The sequence below is a fragment of the Pseudorasbora parva genome, chromosome 23 (genome assembly GCF_024679245.1).
Source record: "Pseudorasbora parva isolate DD20220531a chromosome 23, ASM2467924v1, whole genome shotgun sequence".
Classification (NCBI taxonomy): Eukaryota; Metazoa; Chordata; class Actinopteri; order Cypriniformes; family Gobionidae; genus Pseudorasbora; species Pseudorasbora parva.
Window position 1 is genome coordinate 16,542,926 of NC_090194.1, and position 21,014 is coordinate 16,563,939.

General features: G+C 38.4%; 1 protein-coding gene across 2 annotated transcripts; it reads left to right on the forward strand.

Annotated features, from left to right (window-relative positions):
* The first annotated feature begins 1,946 nt into the window (after window positions 1–1,946).
* smc5 (structural maintenance of chromosomes 5) lies at window positions 1,947–19,768 on the forward strand. Of its 2 annotated transcripts, XM_067433731.1 has the most exons (24): window positions 1,947–2,176; window positions 2,256–2,397; window positions 4,996–5,048; window positions 5,148–5,310; window positions 7,687–7,821; window positions 7,911–8,051; window positions 8,946–9,107; window positions 9,195–9,266; window positions 10,141–10,396; window positions 10,581–10,735; window positions 10,824–10,937; window positions 11,249–11,343; window positions 11,425–11,557; window positions 12,775–12,948; window positions 13,660–13,829; window positions 13,999–14,122; window positions 14,223–14,345; window positions 14,964–15,092; window positions 15,174–15,269; window positions 16,477–16,581; window positions 16,668–16,787; window positions 17,991–18,170; window positions 19,272–19,367; window positions 19,448–19,768. In XM_067433731.1, the coding sequence occupies exons 1-24, from the start codon at window positions 2,025–2,027 to the stop codon at window positions 19,577–19,579; spliced, it is 3,222 nt and encodes a 1,073-aa protein (XP_067289832.1). In that variant the 5' UTR covers window positions 1,947–2,024; the 3' UTR covers window positions 19,580–19,768. The 2 variants fall into 2 exon arrangements, with proteins under 2 accessions (XP_067289832.1, XP_067289831.1); XM_067433730.1 differs by having other exon boundaries at window positions 14,964–15,269.
* Window positions 19,769–21,014: the final 1,246 nt, after the last annotated feature.

Genomic DNA, 21,014 nt, shown 5'->3' on the forward strand with positions numbered 1-21,014 from the left:
AAATGGATGTCTCTCTAAGAAATGAGAACTGGTGAAATGAAAATGCCTTTTTATCAAATGTTTTATGGCTTTCTTAAATAGAGATTCAATGATTCAATGAAAGGGTTAGTTCACCCAAAAATGAAATCAATGTCATTAATGACTCACCAATGTGTTCCACACCCGTAAGACCTCCGTTCATCTTCGGAACACAGTTTAAGATATTTTAGATTTAGTCCGAGAGCGTATTATAGTGTGTGCACACTATACTGTCCATGTTCAGAAAGGGAATAAAAACATCATCAAAGTAGTCCATATGTGACATCAGTTAGTTAATTAGAATCTCTTGAAGCATCAAAAATACATTTTGGTCCAAAAATCACAAAAACTACGACTTTATCTCTTCTTGTCTTCTCTTTACAGAATTGTCTTCTCTTCCGCGTTTGTTTTCAAACCTCAAATAAAGATTCAAACGGTCATGAATCAGCGGATTGATTCATGATTTGGATCGCGTGTCAAACTGTCAAACTGCTGAAATCACGTGACATTGGCGATCCGAATCATGAATCAATACGCGGATTCATGACCGTTTGAATCTTTATTTGAGGTTTGAAAATAAACGCGGAAGAGAAGACAATGCTGAATAAAGTCGTCGTTTTTGCTATTTTTGGACCAACATGTATTTTCGGTGCTTCGAACTAACTGATGTCACATATGGACTTCTTTGATGATGTTTTTATTCCCTTTCTGGACATGGACAGTATAGTGTGCATACACTTATACTCTGTCGGACTAACGTTAAATATAAAATATCTTAAACTGTGTTCCGAAGATGAACGGAGGTCTTACGGGTGTGGAACAACATTAGGGTGAATCATTAATGACATAAATTTCATTTTTGGGTGAACCCTTTAACTGTATAGTTATGCTAGTTAATGACCAGTTTATAAAACAATACTCAATATGTGAAAAGATCATATTACATATAACAACTTGGCAGCTTTGGTGTCAAGAAATGGCCTAACGTGTTTAAAATTCTGCAAATTGAATTTAACTTTATTTTCCATCTTTTTTAACATGACGTTTGAATGTTAGGGTGGAGTCCTAAATTACTCGAAGATATTTGAATTTTTTAACACAAACACATTGCTTTCTACTGGACAGGTATGATTTTATCCAGCTGAGAGCTCGTTCAGAAAATGTTTTAATTTTCTGAAAGAACTTTGTGATTAACAGTATCAAAAGCTTGCTTTAGGTCTAGAAAGACAGCACCAACATTTGAACTCTTGGGCCCGACGTGCATCAATGAACCATGACCCTGTTGCAGGTTCACCACTGTTCCTTCCTTGAAACACTTTTGATAGATAGCCTACACTGCAGACCAAAAACACCCCACAAAAGTTGCAGTTTTGGAAATGCTCTGACCCAGTCGTCTAGCCATCACAATTTGGCCCATGTCAAACTCGGTCAAATACGTACGCTTGCCCATTTTTCCTGCTTCGAACATCAACTTTAAGGACAAAATGTTCAGTTGCTGCTCAGATAGATGAATTACCCACTAACAGCAGGTGCCGATGATGATGAGATAATGTCACCTCATAATGTTATGCCTGATCGGTATATATATATATATATATATATACAGATCCGTGTGTGTGTGTATGCAATATATATATATATATATATATATATATATATATATATATATATATATATATATATATATATATATATATATATATATATATATATATATATATATATATATATATATATATATATATATATATATATATATATATTCATGTCCAAATTTTTACAGTCTATGGTTAAATGTAGTCTATTCATGAGTCTATCGAAGGGTAAGTCTTTACTGCCATCTAGTGCTTATATGAACACAAATCACCCAAATCATATGACATACACCCCTCCCCCACGTCATGTGACTACTGTGAGCCAATCACACGGCGACTTACTCACAACACACAGGCGCGAAACGAAAGTGATGTGGGACTGCTTGCTAATCAACCGTCGGTGAGGGGGTAATGGAGCTGCCGCAGAAGAGAAAACGAATAAGTCACGAATTAAACAACTCTCAGCCCTCCAACCGCGAAGCGACACCCTCCACCAGCACAAATGGCGACGCAGGTGGTTTTGTGGAGGGCTCTATCCTCCGCATCACCATGCGTAACTTCCTGTAAGTGCAATTTAAGTAGTTATTGTCAAATTCAGTCTTGTTGAATCATGTTTGTAAATACATTCATCTCTGTTCTTAGCACCTACGATCATTCAGAAGTTTTCCCTGGGCCCAAGCTCAACATGATCGTGGGAGCCAATGGCACAGGGAAGTCCAGCATCGTGTGCGCTATCTGCCTGGGCCTGGCTGGAAAAACAGCCGTCCTGGGCCGAGGGGACAAGGCGAGTCTCCCGAGAGCTATCTGACAGCTTGCGTTACACTTCAAACCTGTTTTAGATTGTAAAAGTGTCATGAACGCTTCCAATCAATGCACATCAACTGAACATATCTGTGTAGTTTAGTAGTTAGTACACACACACACACACACACACACACACACACACACACACACACACACACACAGTATTCACAAATATGCAAATGCAAATTTTACATTTGTAGATTCTTTGCAAAAAGTGTACAAGACAGTAAATCTAAACTTTTACTTTTTATATTAGCAGGGATACTAATAGAAAGAGTTTTTACATCTAATGTGAAATAATAATTTAAACTTAATTTAACTCAAAAGTGGACATTTTAGGGAATTTGTTAGCACTTTAATTAGCACTAACGTAAGATATTGAAAATGTTTTCTTTTTTCTATACAGTTTTCAGATTTAACATTCAGAAACACCTCATCTCATGCAAGGGTTATTAAACTAAAACTAATACCATAAATAAACATTCTCATTACTTGGAATAAGATATAAAATACACTCATTTCATGTCAGCTATTTGCATGTTAAAAATATTTCATTTTCATTTAGTTTAACTTTCATTTCCATTAATAAATGGCTAAAACGGAAATAAAATTTGATGAAAACTAGACTTATAAAACTAAGAAAAGACAAAAACATAACAAATTACCAAAACTTAAGAATGAAAATGGAAAATATAAAAATAAAAACATTCAAATATGAATACAAATTAAATTAGTACATCAATGATACTAAAATAGCATTGTGCCAAAAAATAAATTAACTGGATATTTTGGTAACACTTTACAATAAGGTTGTATTAGTTAACATTAGTTTATGGATTAGTTAACGTGAACTAACCATGAACAACACCTCTGTTCAGCATTATTTTATCTTTGTTAACGTTAGTTAATAAAATACAGCTGTTCATGGTTTGTTCATGTTAGTTCACATTGCATTGACTAATGTTAACAAGATTTTTTAATACATTAGTAAATGTTGATATTAACATTAAAAAAGATTTAAAACAAATGCTTTGTAAGTGCAGTTCATCATTAGTTCATGTTAAAGGGGGGGTGAAACACTCAGTTTCAGTCAGTGTCATGTCAATCTTGAGTACCTATAGAGTAGCATTGCATCCTGCATATCTCCGAAAAGTCTTTATTTTTTTTATAATTATATAAGAAAGATGCGCTGTTCCGAGTCTTTCCGAAAAAAGCCGAGCGGGTGGGGGCGTATCGTGTGAGCGGAGCTAAATAATGACGTGTGCTCGCTGCTGCTATTGTGTTTGAGTCGAGTGCGTCGTAAAGCTGTGTCATCCCTAACAGCGGGAAAAAAACTTTATTCAAAATAAAAATATGGCTTTTAATCAGATACAGCCATACATCTATGATCCGGAATCAGACCCAGAGGCTGCAGTTGAACAGGAGCAGCAGCAAAAACGACTAGAGCAGGACGTCTCTATGTGGTACAAGTTATACACTAACTATATAATATGCTTAGCGACTTGTGTTATTTACATATTTATACTTGAATTATATCGTCGTATTTTTGTCTTAGAAGGTGTACATGTGGGAAGTGCAGTTGTGCACGTGTGTTTGTGTGTTTACGCGTGGTTTGTGTAGTAGACAGTAAGCGGACTGGTTTTGCACGGCAGGCTAAGTTAGTGTTTACATAGAAAGACACGGAATAGTAGCGCATTTGAATGAAGAAGCGCGCTTATTTAGTTCAACATATTTCCCCACTCTTTGTGTATTGTTGTTTAGAGTGCTTTTACAATACACAAACATAAAGTTACACATATAGTGGCAAGCTAAACAAATGTACACGCACTACACATCGCATGCTCCATTGATCAATTAACTATACGTGATCATGTTTGGGCTACTTGATGAGCATAGGCAAAAACACAGACATTTGAAGCAGTCTTACTCACAGCCTGCGGTACTAACGTTGGGACTGCTCCATCCTTCAGCATTAGGCGATCGGGAAAATCCGGTGTCAAGCTGGGCCTTGTTTATGAAACAGTCGGCACCGAAATGCAGCGAACAGATATAAACATTCGCGCAACTCAGTTGCTGATCCGGAAAAGCAAATTACATCCACTGTTGCCTTAACGCGGGGGTTTTGGGGGAATCTGTGCAGGACTGTCTTGGTCTGGCAACCAAAAACGCACTTTTTTGGTGACATTGTTATGTGCACATCACCTGTCCAGCATCCTACAAGCCAGCGCTTTGATGGGCGTAGCCTGTTACTTTCGCTCTCTCCCTCTCTCTCTCTCACGCGCTTCCGGTAGAATTGTCCGTAAGGCCCATACAAGGAAATTCCGCCCCCATTAACGTCAAAGGGGACGCATGATCTCAAAAAACTTGCCGAAACTTATGACTAACCGGAAGTAGTATTTTTGACAAAGAAATACTCCCATCAAACGTCCACCTTAACTTTTGAAACTTTGTCTATGTTTAGTATGGGATTCCAAGTCTTTAACAGTGTAAAAAGATCAGTATGCATGAAACAGCATTTCACCCCCCCTTTAACTATGAACCTTATTGTAAAGTGTTACCAATATTTTTCTGTTTCTAGGTTGGTCTGTATGTGAAGCGAGGGTGTAATAAAGGTTCAGTTGAAATCGAGTTGTAAGTATGATGTATATATATTTGTACAATTTACAATTCCAAAAGTCCTTGGAAAGATGTAGAGCTGCTCAGTTCATCTCTGCTTTTCTTTGTGTCCAGATACAGAGCAAGTGGAAACTTGATAATCACCAGAGAGATCCAGGTGGAGAACAACCAGTCATCATGGATGCTCAATAAAAAACACGCCAGTCAAAAGGCTGTGGAGGAGGCTGTGAAAGAGCTGCACATTCAGGTCGGGAACTTGTGTCAGTTCCTGCCACAGGTGAGTGTTGTTATTATAATGATGTGCTTTTATTGCTATATATATATATATATATATATATATATATATATATATATATATATATATATATATATATACATACATACATATATTGTGTATATATATATATATATATATATAATATATATATATTGCCAAACATGTCCGTAAAGTTTTGAAGTACTACTTTTCTTTTTCAAAGAAGACATATTAGTGCTGGGCGGTATGACCAAAAATGTATATGACGGTATTTTTCTAAATTATATCGGTTTCGCGGTATATGACACTATTTTTTCCCCTGCATGACCATGTGATAACCACATTTTCTACTAATTGAGAGAGGAAATACCGCAGTAGATTGACTAGAATGCCCTATGTTACTGTTATGAGTGAAAATTTTAGAAAATTGTAGCCAAATCTATGGTGTCATTGCTGTCGTGATCAGACTTACGGTTGTATGCGTGTCCTTTACATTTCATTTGAAGAAGACGTGATGAAATATGTGCCCATAAACGCTGTTAGTTCATGTTTAGAGCATTAGAGTATGTGAAATAGGTCCATAAAAAACGTAAACGCACTCGCTCCGCTCTGAAATGTGAAGTTTGAATTCTCCGCTGTAATCAAGGGCTGAATCCGAAATTGCCCTCTACAAACATTAATTGAGGGGACAGCCATTTGTAGTGGTGTCCGTGATCAATTGGACATTGGAGTGCACTCATTTAATCTTACATTGCACAGTAATAACGAGTGTACAGCCGATGTACACAAAACGGCTGTCCGACTTCACGCGCTCGTTTTCATTCACTCCTTCAAGCGAACAATATAAGTGGAGAATAGTGAATGATGCTTCAGTGGGCGATTTCTCAAACTGTGAGGCGCTGCGCCGCGTTCCAAACGTTGTTTAAAGCGACATATTGTGGTATAATCAAAATTCATATGCTAACAAAAATAAATACCGGTATTCGGTATGAACCATTATACCGGCCAGCACTAGGACATATTATGCTTTTTTTCCCATGTTCATCTTTAGTTTGCAATGTTGCTGTTAAGCATGAAAAAAGTAAAGGTACAAAGCACTCCAAAGGGAGTTGTTCTCTATCGCCGTGCGCACCAGAGATGGAAACTCGAGTCTGCGACATGACTCAATTCACGCTTGTCGCAACATTTGACTCAAGACTTGCCTTTAACTTTAGGCAGAGACATGTGAAAAGTCTTTTTGTTACAGCATTCCTAATTACACCCCCCCCCCCCCCCCCGTGACAGAATGAAACGCCACATTTTACTGTTCATTCCTCATTTATTTATCCCCTATATGTGCTGTAGCAGCAAATATTACAATTCATCTTTAAACACACCATAACAAGCCAGCATTATTATATACGTGTGTGATTCATCTGAAGGCATGCATATTCATCACTCATTGGATATAATGTTATATAAATGATTAACAAGCTGTAACAATATAGTCATGTCTTACGGCTGATTTATACTTTTGCATCGGACATGCGCTGTAGCCTCTACGCTGTGGATTTTAATTTATACTTTGCGTTGTTGTCCATGTAGACGTGTAATTACACATGCAGAGGGAGCATGATGACTAGGGTTAGGTAGCATTCACAATTTAACCATTGAATTTCTGTATTTATGATATGACTAGTTTTTCTCAAATGAAACAGTCAAATGTTGATGAAGTGACTCTCAGAGCGGCTCTAGATGATGTTTATGCATTCATGTCTATATTTGAGACTGTAGGGATGGAAACACGAGACCGTCACTTTTCGTGTGTGTGTGAGGTAAATTAAACCGTATGTCTGCGCCATTCATTCACACAGAACCACGCATGATTCATATTTAAATAGTCTTTTTGCTATTTAATATTCACTGACACTATCATCAGATTCGTTCTCAGGTACCGAAATTTGGTACCGATTGATTTAATGTGAATCGGTACTCGGTAGTACCGATGCAATTCGGTCGGTGCCTTTAAAAGTAAAAAGTTCGGTACTCAACCCTAATGATAACCCCTGAGGAAGGGGTTCAGGCAGACCAATCACAGCACCAGGGTTGGTACTGTTCATATTTTAAGGGGTGGGACATTTTCCCAAACACACGTAATACTCTGTACTCTGTTCCAGCTGACCAATCAGATTGCACTTTTCAGGAAGGGCTTCATAGAGACAGGAACTAAAAAAAGTGTTACTGACAAACTGGGAAGAGAGGTGCTGCAACAATGTCAAATATGTGAAAAATGTTCTCTATTTTTTAACATTCAAGCTTGGAAACCTATACTAGTAGAGACCAAAAACAAAATCAAGACGTAAAATGGCATTATGGGTCTTCTTTAATCAATACTCTGCCTTTGATCTGGTGTCACAGGAGAAGGTCGGTGAGTTTGCTAAGATGAGTAAGATCGAGCTTCTTGAAGCCACTGAGAAATCTGTCGGACCACCAGAAATGTATGAGTTTCACTGCGAGCTCAAGACGTTTCGCAGCAAGGAGAGGGAACTGGAGGTAAACGCATTTCTTGTAGTGAAATCCAGTATATTGTGGTCAACCCTTTTACCCAATGTTACTCTATGATATTTGTGGTACTTGAACAGAATGTCTGTAAGGAGAAAGCTAACTTCCTAGAGAAGGCCAAACAGAGGAATGAGAGGAGCAAGCATGATGTTGAACGTTACTACATGAAGAAGAGACACTTGGACAGGATCCAGATGCTCGAGAAGAAGAAACCCTGGGTGGTGAGTGCCCAATCTTACTAAGCTAAACTTTCCCAAAACCGGAGTGGACGGTTTCTTTGGTATTGATCATAAGTCGTAATTGTGCACATTCGTTGTGTTTTATTTTGTTGCATTTAGTGCTAAAAAGCTCTCCTGAGAGAAATGAATCTTCATTATATATTCATTTCAAATGAGAAAATTCAGAATTGTGAGATAAAAAGTTCCAGTTATCTTTTTATTTTATTTCTTATTTTGTGGTGGAAACATGCTTCCATAGGAAAGCCACTGTGACTTTTTTCACTACATGAAAATACATGCGCCTCAGAGCGCATAGATAACAAAGATAACAAGTAACAAATGCTGTCATGTTGCGTTCGGAGGCAGATGCTAGTGTTTATAAACACAATTGGGAAAGACAGTTCTGGGAGGTCATTAAACCTAACAATTCTGATGACAAACTTTGACTCAGGCATTTCAGAATGACTCAAACAATATTCGAGATGCTGTGGAATTAACCTGCTTCTCTGATTAGTCCAGTTATCCAATCATATCTTCTGGTGAGGCATTTTCGATGAGGAATTTATTCAGTAATTGTATTTCCATAGTAGCTTATTGCTCATGTCTAGTTATCAGATACAAAAAATGATCCACCTCAATTTTGTGAATACAATTTTTGTGCATTTTAGCATTTCCATCCAGCATTTGGTGCAATGTCCCACAATTTGCAAAAAATGCTATGGTTGGAAACATAGCTAGAGATGTTGGTAACCAGAAAGCTTAATATTGCATCACACAATCGGTGTCAATAAAAAGCCCTTATTGACTTGCCAAGGTTTAAGTGAAAATATGTCCCTTTGATCAAATCATTTGTTCATACTGGATGTATTTCAAACTATTCTCTGTTTCTAATTTAAGGAGTATGAGACGACACGTAAAGAGCTGGAGGGGGTGAAGAAGGCAAGAGAGGAAATGAAAAGGAAGCTGAAGTCGCTGAAAGAAGCTCAGGAGCCGCTGCTTAGAAAGATCCGCTCGGTGGAGAGTCAGCTGCAGCCCATCGAGCAGCAGATGAAAGAGAAGGTCAACACAAATCACAAACCCTATTACTAACAATCTGTTTCATCTCCTTTTTCATATTAAATGAATGCCACTGTTTGTTTTTTTCAGACCGCCAGTATCAGAGAGGCGTCTCAGAAATGTAAACAGAAACATGATCAGCTTGAACTGAGGAATAAAGAGGTTTGTGAAACATTATGAAACATTTAAGAGAGTGTTTTATAACAGTGGTTCTCAGCTGGTTTGGCCATTGGACCCACAGTTTTGCATGGCACCTCAACCCAAATATTTAGGAATTTGAACTAGGTATTAATAATTTAAAAAGTACCATCCCACATATGATAACCACATAATCAATTAAACATCTTCTTTACGCTCTTAAAGGGTTAGTTTAATTTTATGTTTATCTGCTTACCTGCGTTTGTTTCTTCAGTAGAACACAAATGCAGATTTTTAACTCCAACCGTTGCTCATATAATGCATGTCAATGAGGTGTTTTCTATGAGTAAAAACACACACAGACATACGAATCCATATTAAACCCTGTGGCTCATGGCGTCACATTAAAGTCTTAAGACACAAAATGATCGGTTTCTGCAGGAAACTGAACAGTATATGTTATTTTTTTTACCTCCTATCGGACGAAGCTCTTCTGGTATTCCCAATGCCATTACTTCCGTCAAGTAAGGCCAAAACCCGGCGCAATCATAGATATATATTGACATAGATGCATAATTCAACCGATCCACAACATCCGCGCAGGCACTAATGAGGAATCTATATATATATATATATATATCTGCGATCGCGCCGGGTTTTTGACCTTCTTTGACGGAAGTAATGGCATTGGGCTAGAAGAGATTCTAAAGAAAGACAATTTTACTTGCCCAACCAGACAAGTAGCCTGTTTAAAACGTCAATAACAAAAACACAAAGCATTGTTAAGGCTAACATACGCCATGACTTAAAATGGTCTTGCGACCCACCGGTTGAGAAACACTGCTTAATAACACTAATAAAACACTTACTGATCACTTTCTCCTTTGTCAACTGCAAGGTTGATGACATTAGACAGGACCTAAGTCTGAAGCAGACAGAGGAGGCGGACCGGCAGAAGCGGATTGGACACACGCAGCTCATGATCAGAGACCTGCAGAAGGATCTGCAGAACATGGACGGCATGGAGGACGTCACGCCTCAGATCGAGGCTGTTAACGCAGAGCTGAGGAACATCCAGGAAGAAAAAGCCAAACTGGAGGGCGAGAATTTGGACCTGCGCAGAGATAAAGACGAAGCTTATGGAGAATTTATACGTAATATTTTAGTTCACTTTAAAAGCAAAGAAAAACATACAAATCATGTCTTATAAACAGGAAATTTTGGAGTTATAATGGTGTACATCTTTGCATGTGGAGAAACCAAAAAAAATTTTGAATATCAATTCTATCAACTCATCATCTTGTGCTCATTTTTAGTTTGTTGGTTGTTGTTTTGAAGGTTTGCAGAATCGTCTGAGGAGTCTGGAGGACATGATGAAGGTGAAAGAGGATAAACTGCGCAGCCGTTTCCGTGACACCTACACCGCCCTCATGTGGCTGAGGAATAACCGTGACCGCTTTGAAGGCAATGTCCACGAGCCCATGATGCTGGTGGTGAGAGCCCAGCAGCTGATCACTTGCTGTTTTCTGGAGATGGCTGTTCAAGCAGATTTTTTTTAATATTCTCACTCTTTTTTTCCAGATAAACGTACGTGATGCTCGGCATGCAAAATACATTGAGAGTCACATTCCTGTAAATGACTTAAGAGCCTTCGTCTTTCAGAAACAGAAGGACATGGAGAGATTTATGGCAGAGGTGGGAAGCATACCATCTATTACTTAGATCTAATCTGACACAATTTTTTTTCTTTTAATTTCAACAAATGGTCAGTGGAGGAAAATTTTTAATTGTTCACTTCAGGAGGTTGAACTAAATATTATATGAACAATTTTCTATTAATTTCATATAAAGTTTGTAAAAGTTTGAAACCTTGTTAACAAAATGTGCCATATCTATTTACAGTTTAAAGCTTTAATTTATATGATAATACAATAAAATCATAGCATAATAAACTATAATAGATGATAAATTAGGTAAAATCAGTGAGATGAGGCTTGTTTTCTCAGGTGCGAGACTCACAGAAGCTACGAGTCAACAGCGTCATCGCTCCAATGGAATCCTGCTCTGGAAGACCACCGTCACGATCCCTCGAGACTCTAAAGTAACACCTTTTCCTTGACCTGTACCAAGACATCTTATTCAGCAAATGTATTAATTATGTGTATAAAATTATTTTTGGCAGGCATTATGGCTTCTTCTCGTACTTGCGCGAGCTGTTTGATGCTCCTGAGGAGGTTATGAGTTACTTGTGCCATCAGTACAAAGTCAATGATGTACCTGTAGGAACAGAGAAGACCAAGAGCATGATCGAGATGGTGGGTCCTCCTTCATTCAGCTGGGACGTTAACCGAAAATCCTTATAGACATCATGTAGTTGGCAGAGGGTACAAGCTTAGGTTCCTGTGATTTAAGGTTAATCGTGTCTACCAGTATATTGCCCACCCCTACTACACTGTTTTATTTTTATTTTGTTTCTGTATTATTTCTAAGTGGAATGCTACTTGTCAAATATCTAATGTAGCCCTACCTGAAAAACTTAAAGCACTGTTTATTTCATTTTTATTTAAAGGAAGTGTATGTAAGATTGTGGCCAAAACTGGCACTGCAATCACTTTCAAATGACTGTAGAGCGGTGTATCCCCTTTCCCCCTCCCCCCTGACTCGAGGTTGCCAGATAGACTGCAGGATTCAGCAGGAACGTTTGTAGCTGCAGCTGTGGTAACTAGAGCAGATCTGGCAACCCGGATGCCAAAACACTATGGACTTCGTGATTGGTAGATAGGTGGAGGGCGGAGCTTCAGGCCAAAACACATGTCAACATCAGTTGAGGGCTGCAACAACATCTTTTAAATGACAATATCCTGGCTGAACTACTGTTGTCAGTGACATAAGTATTTGAAATTAACATTATTTCTGAATGTCTAGTGACATATCAGGGCCATTGTATAATTAATTGAAATACATTTCTTACATACAGTTCCTTTAAAGTTTTCCAGTTGACATGACAATATATTATCAAGGTGAGCAAAGATTTGTTATTTAAATCATTTATTTTTTTATTTTTTTACACTGTTAAAATGTTTTTGTTTTTTTGTTTTGTTTTTTTACTTATTTAATGCTTAAACACTGCTGTTCACTTTCAAAAGTTGTAGTGATGCTTTCTTTTCCCAGAAAGAATGTGAAACACTGTATTTTGGTATGATTTTCAGTTTTTAAATATATTTTACACAGCATGTCGAATATTGCATTATCAAGATATCGCATAACACATTTTTCTTCAATTTCTTTCAGACCTATTTTAGCGTCTGCCATCTCATTGTATGAGGACATTAACAAATGAACTGTTTTTGTAATTGTAATGAGGACATTACTACATTTGTATTAAATTATCAAATAACAGAATTTGAGAAATTTATGTTTGGTAAAATTATTTAATTTAAAAGTTTTATGAAATCAATTGATTCAAAAATAGAATTTAGAAAAAAATAAAACTAATTTCATATGGTTCTAAAGACTAATTTTTCTGTGGCAGGTGATAAGAGATGTTCAGTTGAGGATGATCTACACAGCGGAGGAGAAGTACACCGTGAAGAAGTCTTCCTACTCTAATAACGTGGTCTCCAGTAACTCAGCCCTGCGGCCCTCACAGTTCCTCACCACGGCCATAGATGTAGACGAGAGACGCCACCTGGAGGAGCAAATGAGAGTGAGTGAAGCTCATCTCTCACACACTAGCTATCTTTCCATACACCTATTTTTATGCACATTTTGGGATATTGCATAAAAAGTTGTATGAAAATGCCAAGATATGCATATATTCTAAAGCTGCGTAAAAAATGCACTCAATTGAGGTGGATAATTTTTTTTTCCAAACTAAGAAGACATAACTAAGATGGAAACACATTTACTGGATAAATCTCTAAATCTCTTGATGTGCAAAAAAAAAAAAGTATTTTGCCTCAACAGAGGATGTGATTGGATAATTAGACTAACAGCGGACCAATAGCGTCACACAGCATCTCAAATGTTGGTTTGGTCGTTCTAAAATGCCTGATCTAATGTTTGTCATCAGAATGTGATTTGGTTTCATTCCTTCGCAGAAGCGCCTCACATGATTGTTTCCAAATGTAAGAGAACCTGACAGCGTCATTAGCAGTTGCATTCCTGATCGCAGCAACTTCCATTTTTATCACAAATATTTTGTACCAATTTCTCAGGAAGTGACGATTTTGTTCTCTTGGGATGGAAACACATGGGATGGAAACTGTGCTTTTATTAACAATTATTTTATGCGCTATTCCTATTTTGTGCAGAAGTTATATTCAGAATAATTTATATAATGTAATATGTTTAAGTGATTAATATTGGTTAAACAAACTACAGTACTTAACGTTAATTCGATCCATCTTGTTGACAGGCAGCACAGAGTAATGTTCAGAGAATTGATGAACGGATGGCAGCCATCCGTGAGCAACAAGGCAGACTAGAGCGCCGTGATAATGAGCTGCGTGCTAAGAAGAAGAAACTGTCTGAGCTGAAAGGCAAGAAGAGACAACTGGAGCAGAAAATCAGTACAAAACAGGACAGGTACATTCTGCCAAAAACCATCTCTGCGTTTGTTTTTTCATATTATTAGCAGTGTTTGCTAAGGCATCTCATTGCTATTGCTCAAACTTTGGATGAAGGGCTTGTCCAAATCAAACTTTCTCATCCCATACTAGGCCCTTTTCACTGTTGTGTTTTTCTCTGTGTGTAGTTTAAAGCAGATGGAGCAAAATAAGATCAACTTGGAGGCAATTGAAGAGGAAACGAATGCCAAGATTGCTGCTGTAAACAACAAGAAAGTGGCCATAATGGAGGAGTATTTGAGACACATGCAGGTGTGTTTGTGCTCTCTGCATGTTGGTTTATACTCTTGGATGTTCTTGTCTCATGGCTTTGTGTGTGTGTGTGTGTGTGTGTGTGTGTGTGTGTGTGTAGACGAAGGCCAGGTTGAGTATGGAGAAGGTGTACTTGGCCCTCCAGAGCGCAGGTCTCTCTGCTGAGAAAACCAAACTGGAGACGGACTGCAGGGACAGTTCATCTGAACTCAAGCAAGCAGAGGTCAGTCAGTCTGTCAGATGTCCGTCAACAGTGTAAGAGTCTGACACAGATAAGAAGAAATTGTTGCATAGTGCAAACTAGGGGTGACCCCGAATAGTCGAAGATTCGATGCATCGATATGCGGAGCCTGATTCGACCACCGATCTCACGGTCGAGTCTTCGCGGGTGTTAAGAAATGTCGTGCCCCTCCCAACCCATTCACACACACAGATGATTCGACTATCAGTCGACCATAGAGAGATTCGACAATTCTGATTCGATAGTCTAAATCCTTAGTCGAGGACAGCCCTAGTGCAAACAGTGCAGCACTACCTAGTTCTACGACAGAACGACTCATAGTGCTCATGTGAGAAGCGTTGGCCAATGGTAAGATGGCGTTCTGGAAGTGCTGCACTGTTTACACTACGTCAACAGCACATGACTACAAAAACTCTAGAGCTTGTGCTTCCTACGTCTCGCGTTTTTAACCACAAAGCACGTTCTCTAATTATTCAGATAGAGAATTAGAATATTTGAGGATAATGCAGTATGTTTTAATGTAGTTAATGAAAAATTCCTGACCCACTGATGAATGCTGCACAGTAAGACCCCAGAACATGTGTCTGTGTGTTGGTACAGGTAGCATATACCAAGCTGGACCAGATCAAAAACAATCTTCTAGCCACATGTAAGAACCTGATGAGGAGGGCCAGTGAGATCTGTAACATGAATCCTGGAGAGGCGGCGGTCCCAGAGGAACTACATGCAGTGAGTTCTGTCTACCTCCCGTTGTCCTCCTCCGTGTTTAATTCATTATTTTACAACATCATGTGTGTCGTTTCCTTTCAGGCCTTCAGCCAGCTGCCTGATACACTGGATGATATTGATGCCATGTTGAATGAGGAGAAGACCAGAGCCGAATGCTTCACAGGCCTCAGTGATGCTGTGAGACCAAAAACACATCAGCTTAATCACACTCCACCTTTAGTTTATTTGATTCTCAACTTTACATATATAAAGTAATTTGGGATGCCCACAAAAGCTCCAAAAATATATTTAGCTTCTGAAATATATTTTCCTCAATATTTGTCCGTTTTGGGATTAGTTACCAGTATCCTCTGATAACCATGAGCCCCTTGCAAATGACCAGAATGCCAATTTCAAATTGTTCTCCCAGCCTTATTAGTTGAAATATGCAACTTCTAATGGCAATATTTTATTTCAAATAAGTATCTTAATTAAATTGTATTCGCCTACTTTTATCTAATGGTTGGCCGATTTATCTCCAAGGCCAACAGTCGGATTCCGGAAGTAAAAACTTGATGTGTTTTCTCTATAGGGAAATACACTTTTACTAACTTAAACCAAGACAGCTGTACTGTGAGTTACGAGGTTGTTAATCAATGCTATTTGCTTCTGTTGAAGCCGTCAGCCAAGATTATTTCAAATATTTTTTTTGCATAGTGAAACTACATTTCCCATGATGCTGCACTGTGAATGAAATAATCAAGTCAGTCTCCATTTGCTCTCAAAATACTTAAAATCCCAACGTTTTAAAATCCCAATGGAAGAAATGAATGGAAAAAAATACTTCCAGGACCAGCGGTGCTGATTTTGTCTAAAGCGGGACTTTTATTTTGACATTGCTGAGAACCCAGTGCCCAAGCTTCCATTCTCCATCTTCATTAGTTTACTGTCTTTGTTTGATAGATCTGTCTAATAAATTATTAAACACAAAATAAACAGTCTATAAAAAATATTAGTCCTTCTATTATTATTAGTAATTAACCAGTAAACACTATAATATCCACTGCCGGCATTCGGCAAATGTACATTTTGGCATTGAAACAAGTCTTTGAATATCTAATAAATATTTAATTCCATAAATCTAGCGAACTTTGATGAATGCAGCTGTTGGATCTTCTAAAATGTGCATTTGTAGCCTGCATAAAACCGCTACTTGAATTTGAATCAAACGTCTCCGTGATGCATTTCATTAGCCAGTATCTCATTCTGAATGTAGTCTTCCAAAGCGAACAACTTCCTATCTGGAAAGCAGGATAGAGTTAGCAGCATAAATACTTCAATATAGAAATTTTTAATGAAGAGAAGGGGTTTTATTCAATCATGCGCTGCTGGTTTTGACCCTCAGGTGGTGGAGGAATATAACCGACGCGAACAGGAGATTCAGAACATGGAGATGGAGCTGGACGACAAGACCAACGATCTGACGACTTACCGACAAAACATCGCTGAGGTGCGTCCGACTAAGCAAGACTCGCACAAACATCTTCAATATGCCTACAGATAGGAAGAGTTCCCAAACGTATTGATGTTTCCTAGGCGAAAGAGCGCTGGCTGAACCCTCTGAAGCAGCTGGTGGATCAGATCAATGAGCGCTTCAGTGATTTCTTTCGTTCGATGCAGTGTGCTGGAGAGGTGGATCTGCACTCGGAGAATGAGGTGAGGACACGTTCTCTTCCTTTCTTCAACAGTATGGCCATCATTGGCTCTGAAGCACTCATACGTCAGGCTGCCCTGTTCTCTCATACACAACAGCTGATCAGTACTGGCTCATATGAGACATTATGCTTTCTGTTTCCGCCCAGCTGACTGTTTTTTACTGCAGTTTTTAAGTTTGTAAAGGCCACTTCACACTACACAGACAGAAGCCGACCAACAAACACTTTGTCAGGTTTTGTCGCATCAGTGTTATCACTGTCGCCGTCTGCTGATGTTGGTTGGTGCTTGTTTGCTGGGTCATGGAATGGCTGAGAAGTGGCGTACTGTAATCTGGTGACTGTCCTAATTGGTCGTTTCTGCGACACTATTATGATAGTGTGATGACTAGTATGGCTGTATGATATATGAATATTTATTTTTTAACAGATTTAGGATGGGATAAAACCGTTAATATCGATGTCCCGTAGTTTGATATTACAAGCACATCTGAAAAATTGGAGTGAGCTGCTCCAGGGGAAGTGCATTGTCCTAAACATGCTTCATATTAAAGGTACAATATGTAAGGTTTTTGGATTAAAATATCCAAAACCCACTAGAACAATGTTATATATTTTGTTGACTTGTTTACTTTATTATCCCAAATGTTTCCAGCAGTGTTTAAATCTAGAGAAATCAGCCATTTTGACCAGTGTAACAGCCTGTGTCATTGTGTCGCCTGTCAATGACGTCATATCCACGTTACCCTTGTTCCCATTGACATGTTCATGTTTAATCTTTGAAGCGCTAAATGCAGTGAATTTTGACTTGCACTTCTGCTATCGAAGCTGAAAGTCTTTTCTAATGTAACACATCAGTCATGGAACCACAGTGGCAAAACACCCTCTGGCTCTGCCTACTTCAGAAGCCACGCCCCTAAACTCTTGCTATAGGTTGAGCTGGAAAGAGACGTTTAGATGGTGCCTGGAAGCTCAATGTTTGCAATTCTGAGATGAAATGCATTCTCTTAACTCTGTACATTAGTATGCCACTCATGAGTTTAACATGTGTCTAACTTACTTCACTTTTAAGGGTACGTGTTAGCAAAGTTTCCTTTCTTTGATTGTGAGAGCCACCCGCTCATTTTATACTGCAAACATAGTTTTAAGCAACCCAATACTGGGTGTCAGACTCTAGAAAACGGAGCATGTTGAACATGTGTTTCAGGAGGAGTACGATAAGTACGGCATCCGCATCCAAGTGAAGTTTCGCAGCAACGCACAGATGCATGAGCTCACGCCTCACCATCAGAGCGGAGGAGAGCGCAGCGTGTCCACCATGCTGTACCTCATGGCCCTGCAGGAGCTCAACCGCTGCCCCTTCAGGGTGGTGGACGAGATCAACCAGGTAAACACTCACAACACTTGGATTCCAGCCAAAATATCCCTTCTTATAGGCGCTTGAATGTGCTGGGGTGTGACTCATTACTGGCCTCACGATATCACAATGCTTCTTCATTTTCCATATTACTGCACATCAATGATACAAGCAGTCAGATTTATGAACTCCCTTTTTATTTTGTCTGCTCAAAGAAAGTACTTCCTGAATGTAGCAAACATCAAACACAACTTGGAGCATTTCAATAACTGATTCATTCAAGCTATTAAAAAAACTGTTATAGGATCTCTAATACTAAAATAACACTGGTGTCCATCTAGTAATGTTATTCTTAACTTTCCCCACCAGCGTTTTTTTAATTTATTTGTTTTTATAAAGTTGTCAGCCAGTGCCAATATTTTTGATAATTTTCACAAAAATATCATGGTCCCAAATATATTTATCTGAACATGCTATATATCAAAATAAATAACAGACCCTCAGCTTCTAAACAAACCTGTTTTTTCTACCTTCATGCTTTCTATTTTTTATCAACACTTGAATGTGGGCAAGTTTCATAAAACACATTTTTGAAGACTACATCCAGATCGTTTCAGAACGATGATCAAAACACAGATGGAGCCCCCCCCCCCCCCCCCCCCCCTCCCCCCAAGAGCTTCACAGTCCTGTAGCTCATCCTGAGTCGACATTTACTACAGTAACATTAGGCACTTTTGATTTATATGCTTTTTAATGCTGATGATCTCGTTTTTATATTTGCATCTTGCATGATATCGCTTGTTTCTGCATCGTCTTCACTGTGTTTTGATCAGGAAATTCGGTACTTGCGTAATAGCGCCTCCTACCGTATAACAGTGAAAACACAGAAAGCCAAACATTTTTGTCAGTGGCAGGGAAAGAGTTCAAACCAAAACTGAAAACACTAAAGACACATTTACGTCATTAATTAGATATACACTTTGACAATGAAGAATTAGCTACTGACTGAAACACTTACATTAGTAAGTGCATATAGTATAGTTGTGGTATTTCCTTTCTTTATTCCTCAGGTGGAGTGTGTAGGTGCGTGTCACTCTTGTGTTTGATTGGTGTTTGTTGTTTTGTGTGCAGGGGATGGACCCGGTCAATGAGAGACGAGTGTTTGACATTGTTGTGAGAAGCGCTTGCGGTGTGAACACATCTCAGTATTTTTTCATCACACCTAAGGTGGGTTTACTGAATATGGCTGTGTGACGTGTTCACTGATGTGGGTGTGTAATTCAGTGTGTTTGTGTGTGTGTTTGTAGCTGCTACAGAACCTGCAGTACGCGGAGCAGATGACCATCCTCTGTGTTCACAACGGACCCCACATGCTGGAGCCAAACAAATGGAACGAGAAAGCCTTCCTCAGACGTGCCAAACGCAGACCCGTTTCCTGAAGTTCAAGTAAACTCTCTAAATGTTGAGCTGCGGTCAGTGTAGCTCAGGTTCTTGTTGGATTACTAGTTCACATGCTGGTTATGAGTGCCTTAGTATCTAAATGTGTAAAAAAAAATGTTCACGAATGTTCTGATAAAAATGTTTTTTTATTATAATAAATACAACTGATGTTTCCTTAAAATCAGAAATGTCTAGTGTTTATTCGTACTAAAGGAAGAATCACTTGGATTGTTATTACTGCTCATTCTTAGTAACACCCATCCAAAATAATAATCCAAGATATTTTACATTTCAATTTTTAAAAAAGGTCAAGGCTGGCTGGTCAAATCAAAGAAGGTGAGACTTTACCATTCACAGATACGATAAACCAAACCATATACATAACTAATTAAAGCGCTTCAACATGCGTTTAAACAGTAAGTTTTTATGTTGACAGTACATTGTGCTATTGTGTTTTGTGATTATTTTATATGAAATATTGAAGTTTATTAAAGGTGCCCTAGAATGAAAAATTGAATTAACCTTGCCATAGTAAGAATAATAAGAGTTCAGTACATGGACATCACGGATGCGAATCATCGGGATCTACAGGTAAACAAGCTTCACTTGAGGATAGCAAAAACAGCAGCTCTAATGGACACACGTCATGTTCCAGGATGTGCGGGGACGTGAGGACATTTCTACCCTTCCCACAGATAAAAAATGTCAATAGTCATGGTTGATGTTTATTTACAATCGGATACCACAACAATTTTAATTCAAGATCGTTCGTTTGGTCGGCCCATTTCACCGCAGACAGTTTTTCTAACCTTGGACAATATCAAGCAAGCTTTGCTCAGCGTCTAAAACTGAAGAAAGTGGCAATTACAACTGTATTCCTGAAAGCAGTAAGTCGTGATTTATCCACTTATTGACTGTTTAAACAATTTCTGATTAAATTGAAAGTTTCTTAGAAAGACATCATCGTCTAGATAATGCAAGATGCTTGTACAGTAACAATAGGAAACACCAAGTACCATACAAAACTAAATAGTGGCTAATGACAGGTTAATATTTTGTATTACAAAATACAACCGTAGATACGCATGTCATATGTTAGTTTAGTTGCTTGCAGATCATTCTAGATAACGTCCCCTTCTCCACCATATAAGTTAAAACGTCATTTATATATTTTTGAGAACTGAAATGTTTTTGAATGCTTGTATTTCAGAGTACATCACAGTCACTGCGTAGCCCAGATTGTGACTCATGTTATATAAACATGCAATATCGTTGACGAAAAAAGACGAGTCTAAAATGTAGTTTAAAAAATAAAAAACTTGGAACAAAGAGCACTGGTTTTGGTTTTGTCGGGGGAAAAATAAGAGCGTCCGAGTGTTCTTGCTTGCGGTTGCCAGATTTCAGTCATTAAACTCCCTCAATCAGCGCTTTTCT

Coding starts and splice junctions, on each gene's coding strand:
- smc5 (XM_067433730.1), top strand. CDS start 2,025: ATGGAGCTGCCGCAGAAGAGAAAACGAATAAGTCACGAATTAAACAAC. Junction 5,049..5,147: donor GGTTCAGTTGAAATCGAGTT/GTAAGTATGATG, acceptor CTTTGTGTCCAG/ATACAGAGCAAGTGGAAACT. Junction 14,123..14,222: donor AGTATTTGAGACACATGCAG/GTGTGTTTGTGC, acceptor GTGTGTGTGTAG/ACGAAGGCCAGGTTGAGTAT.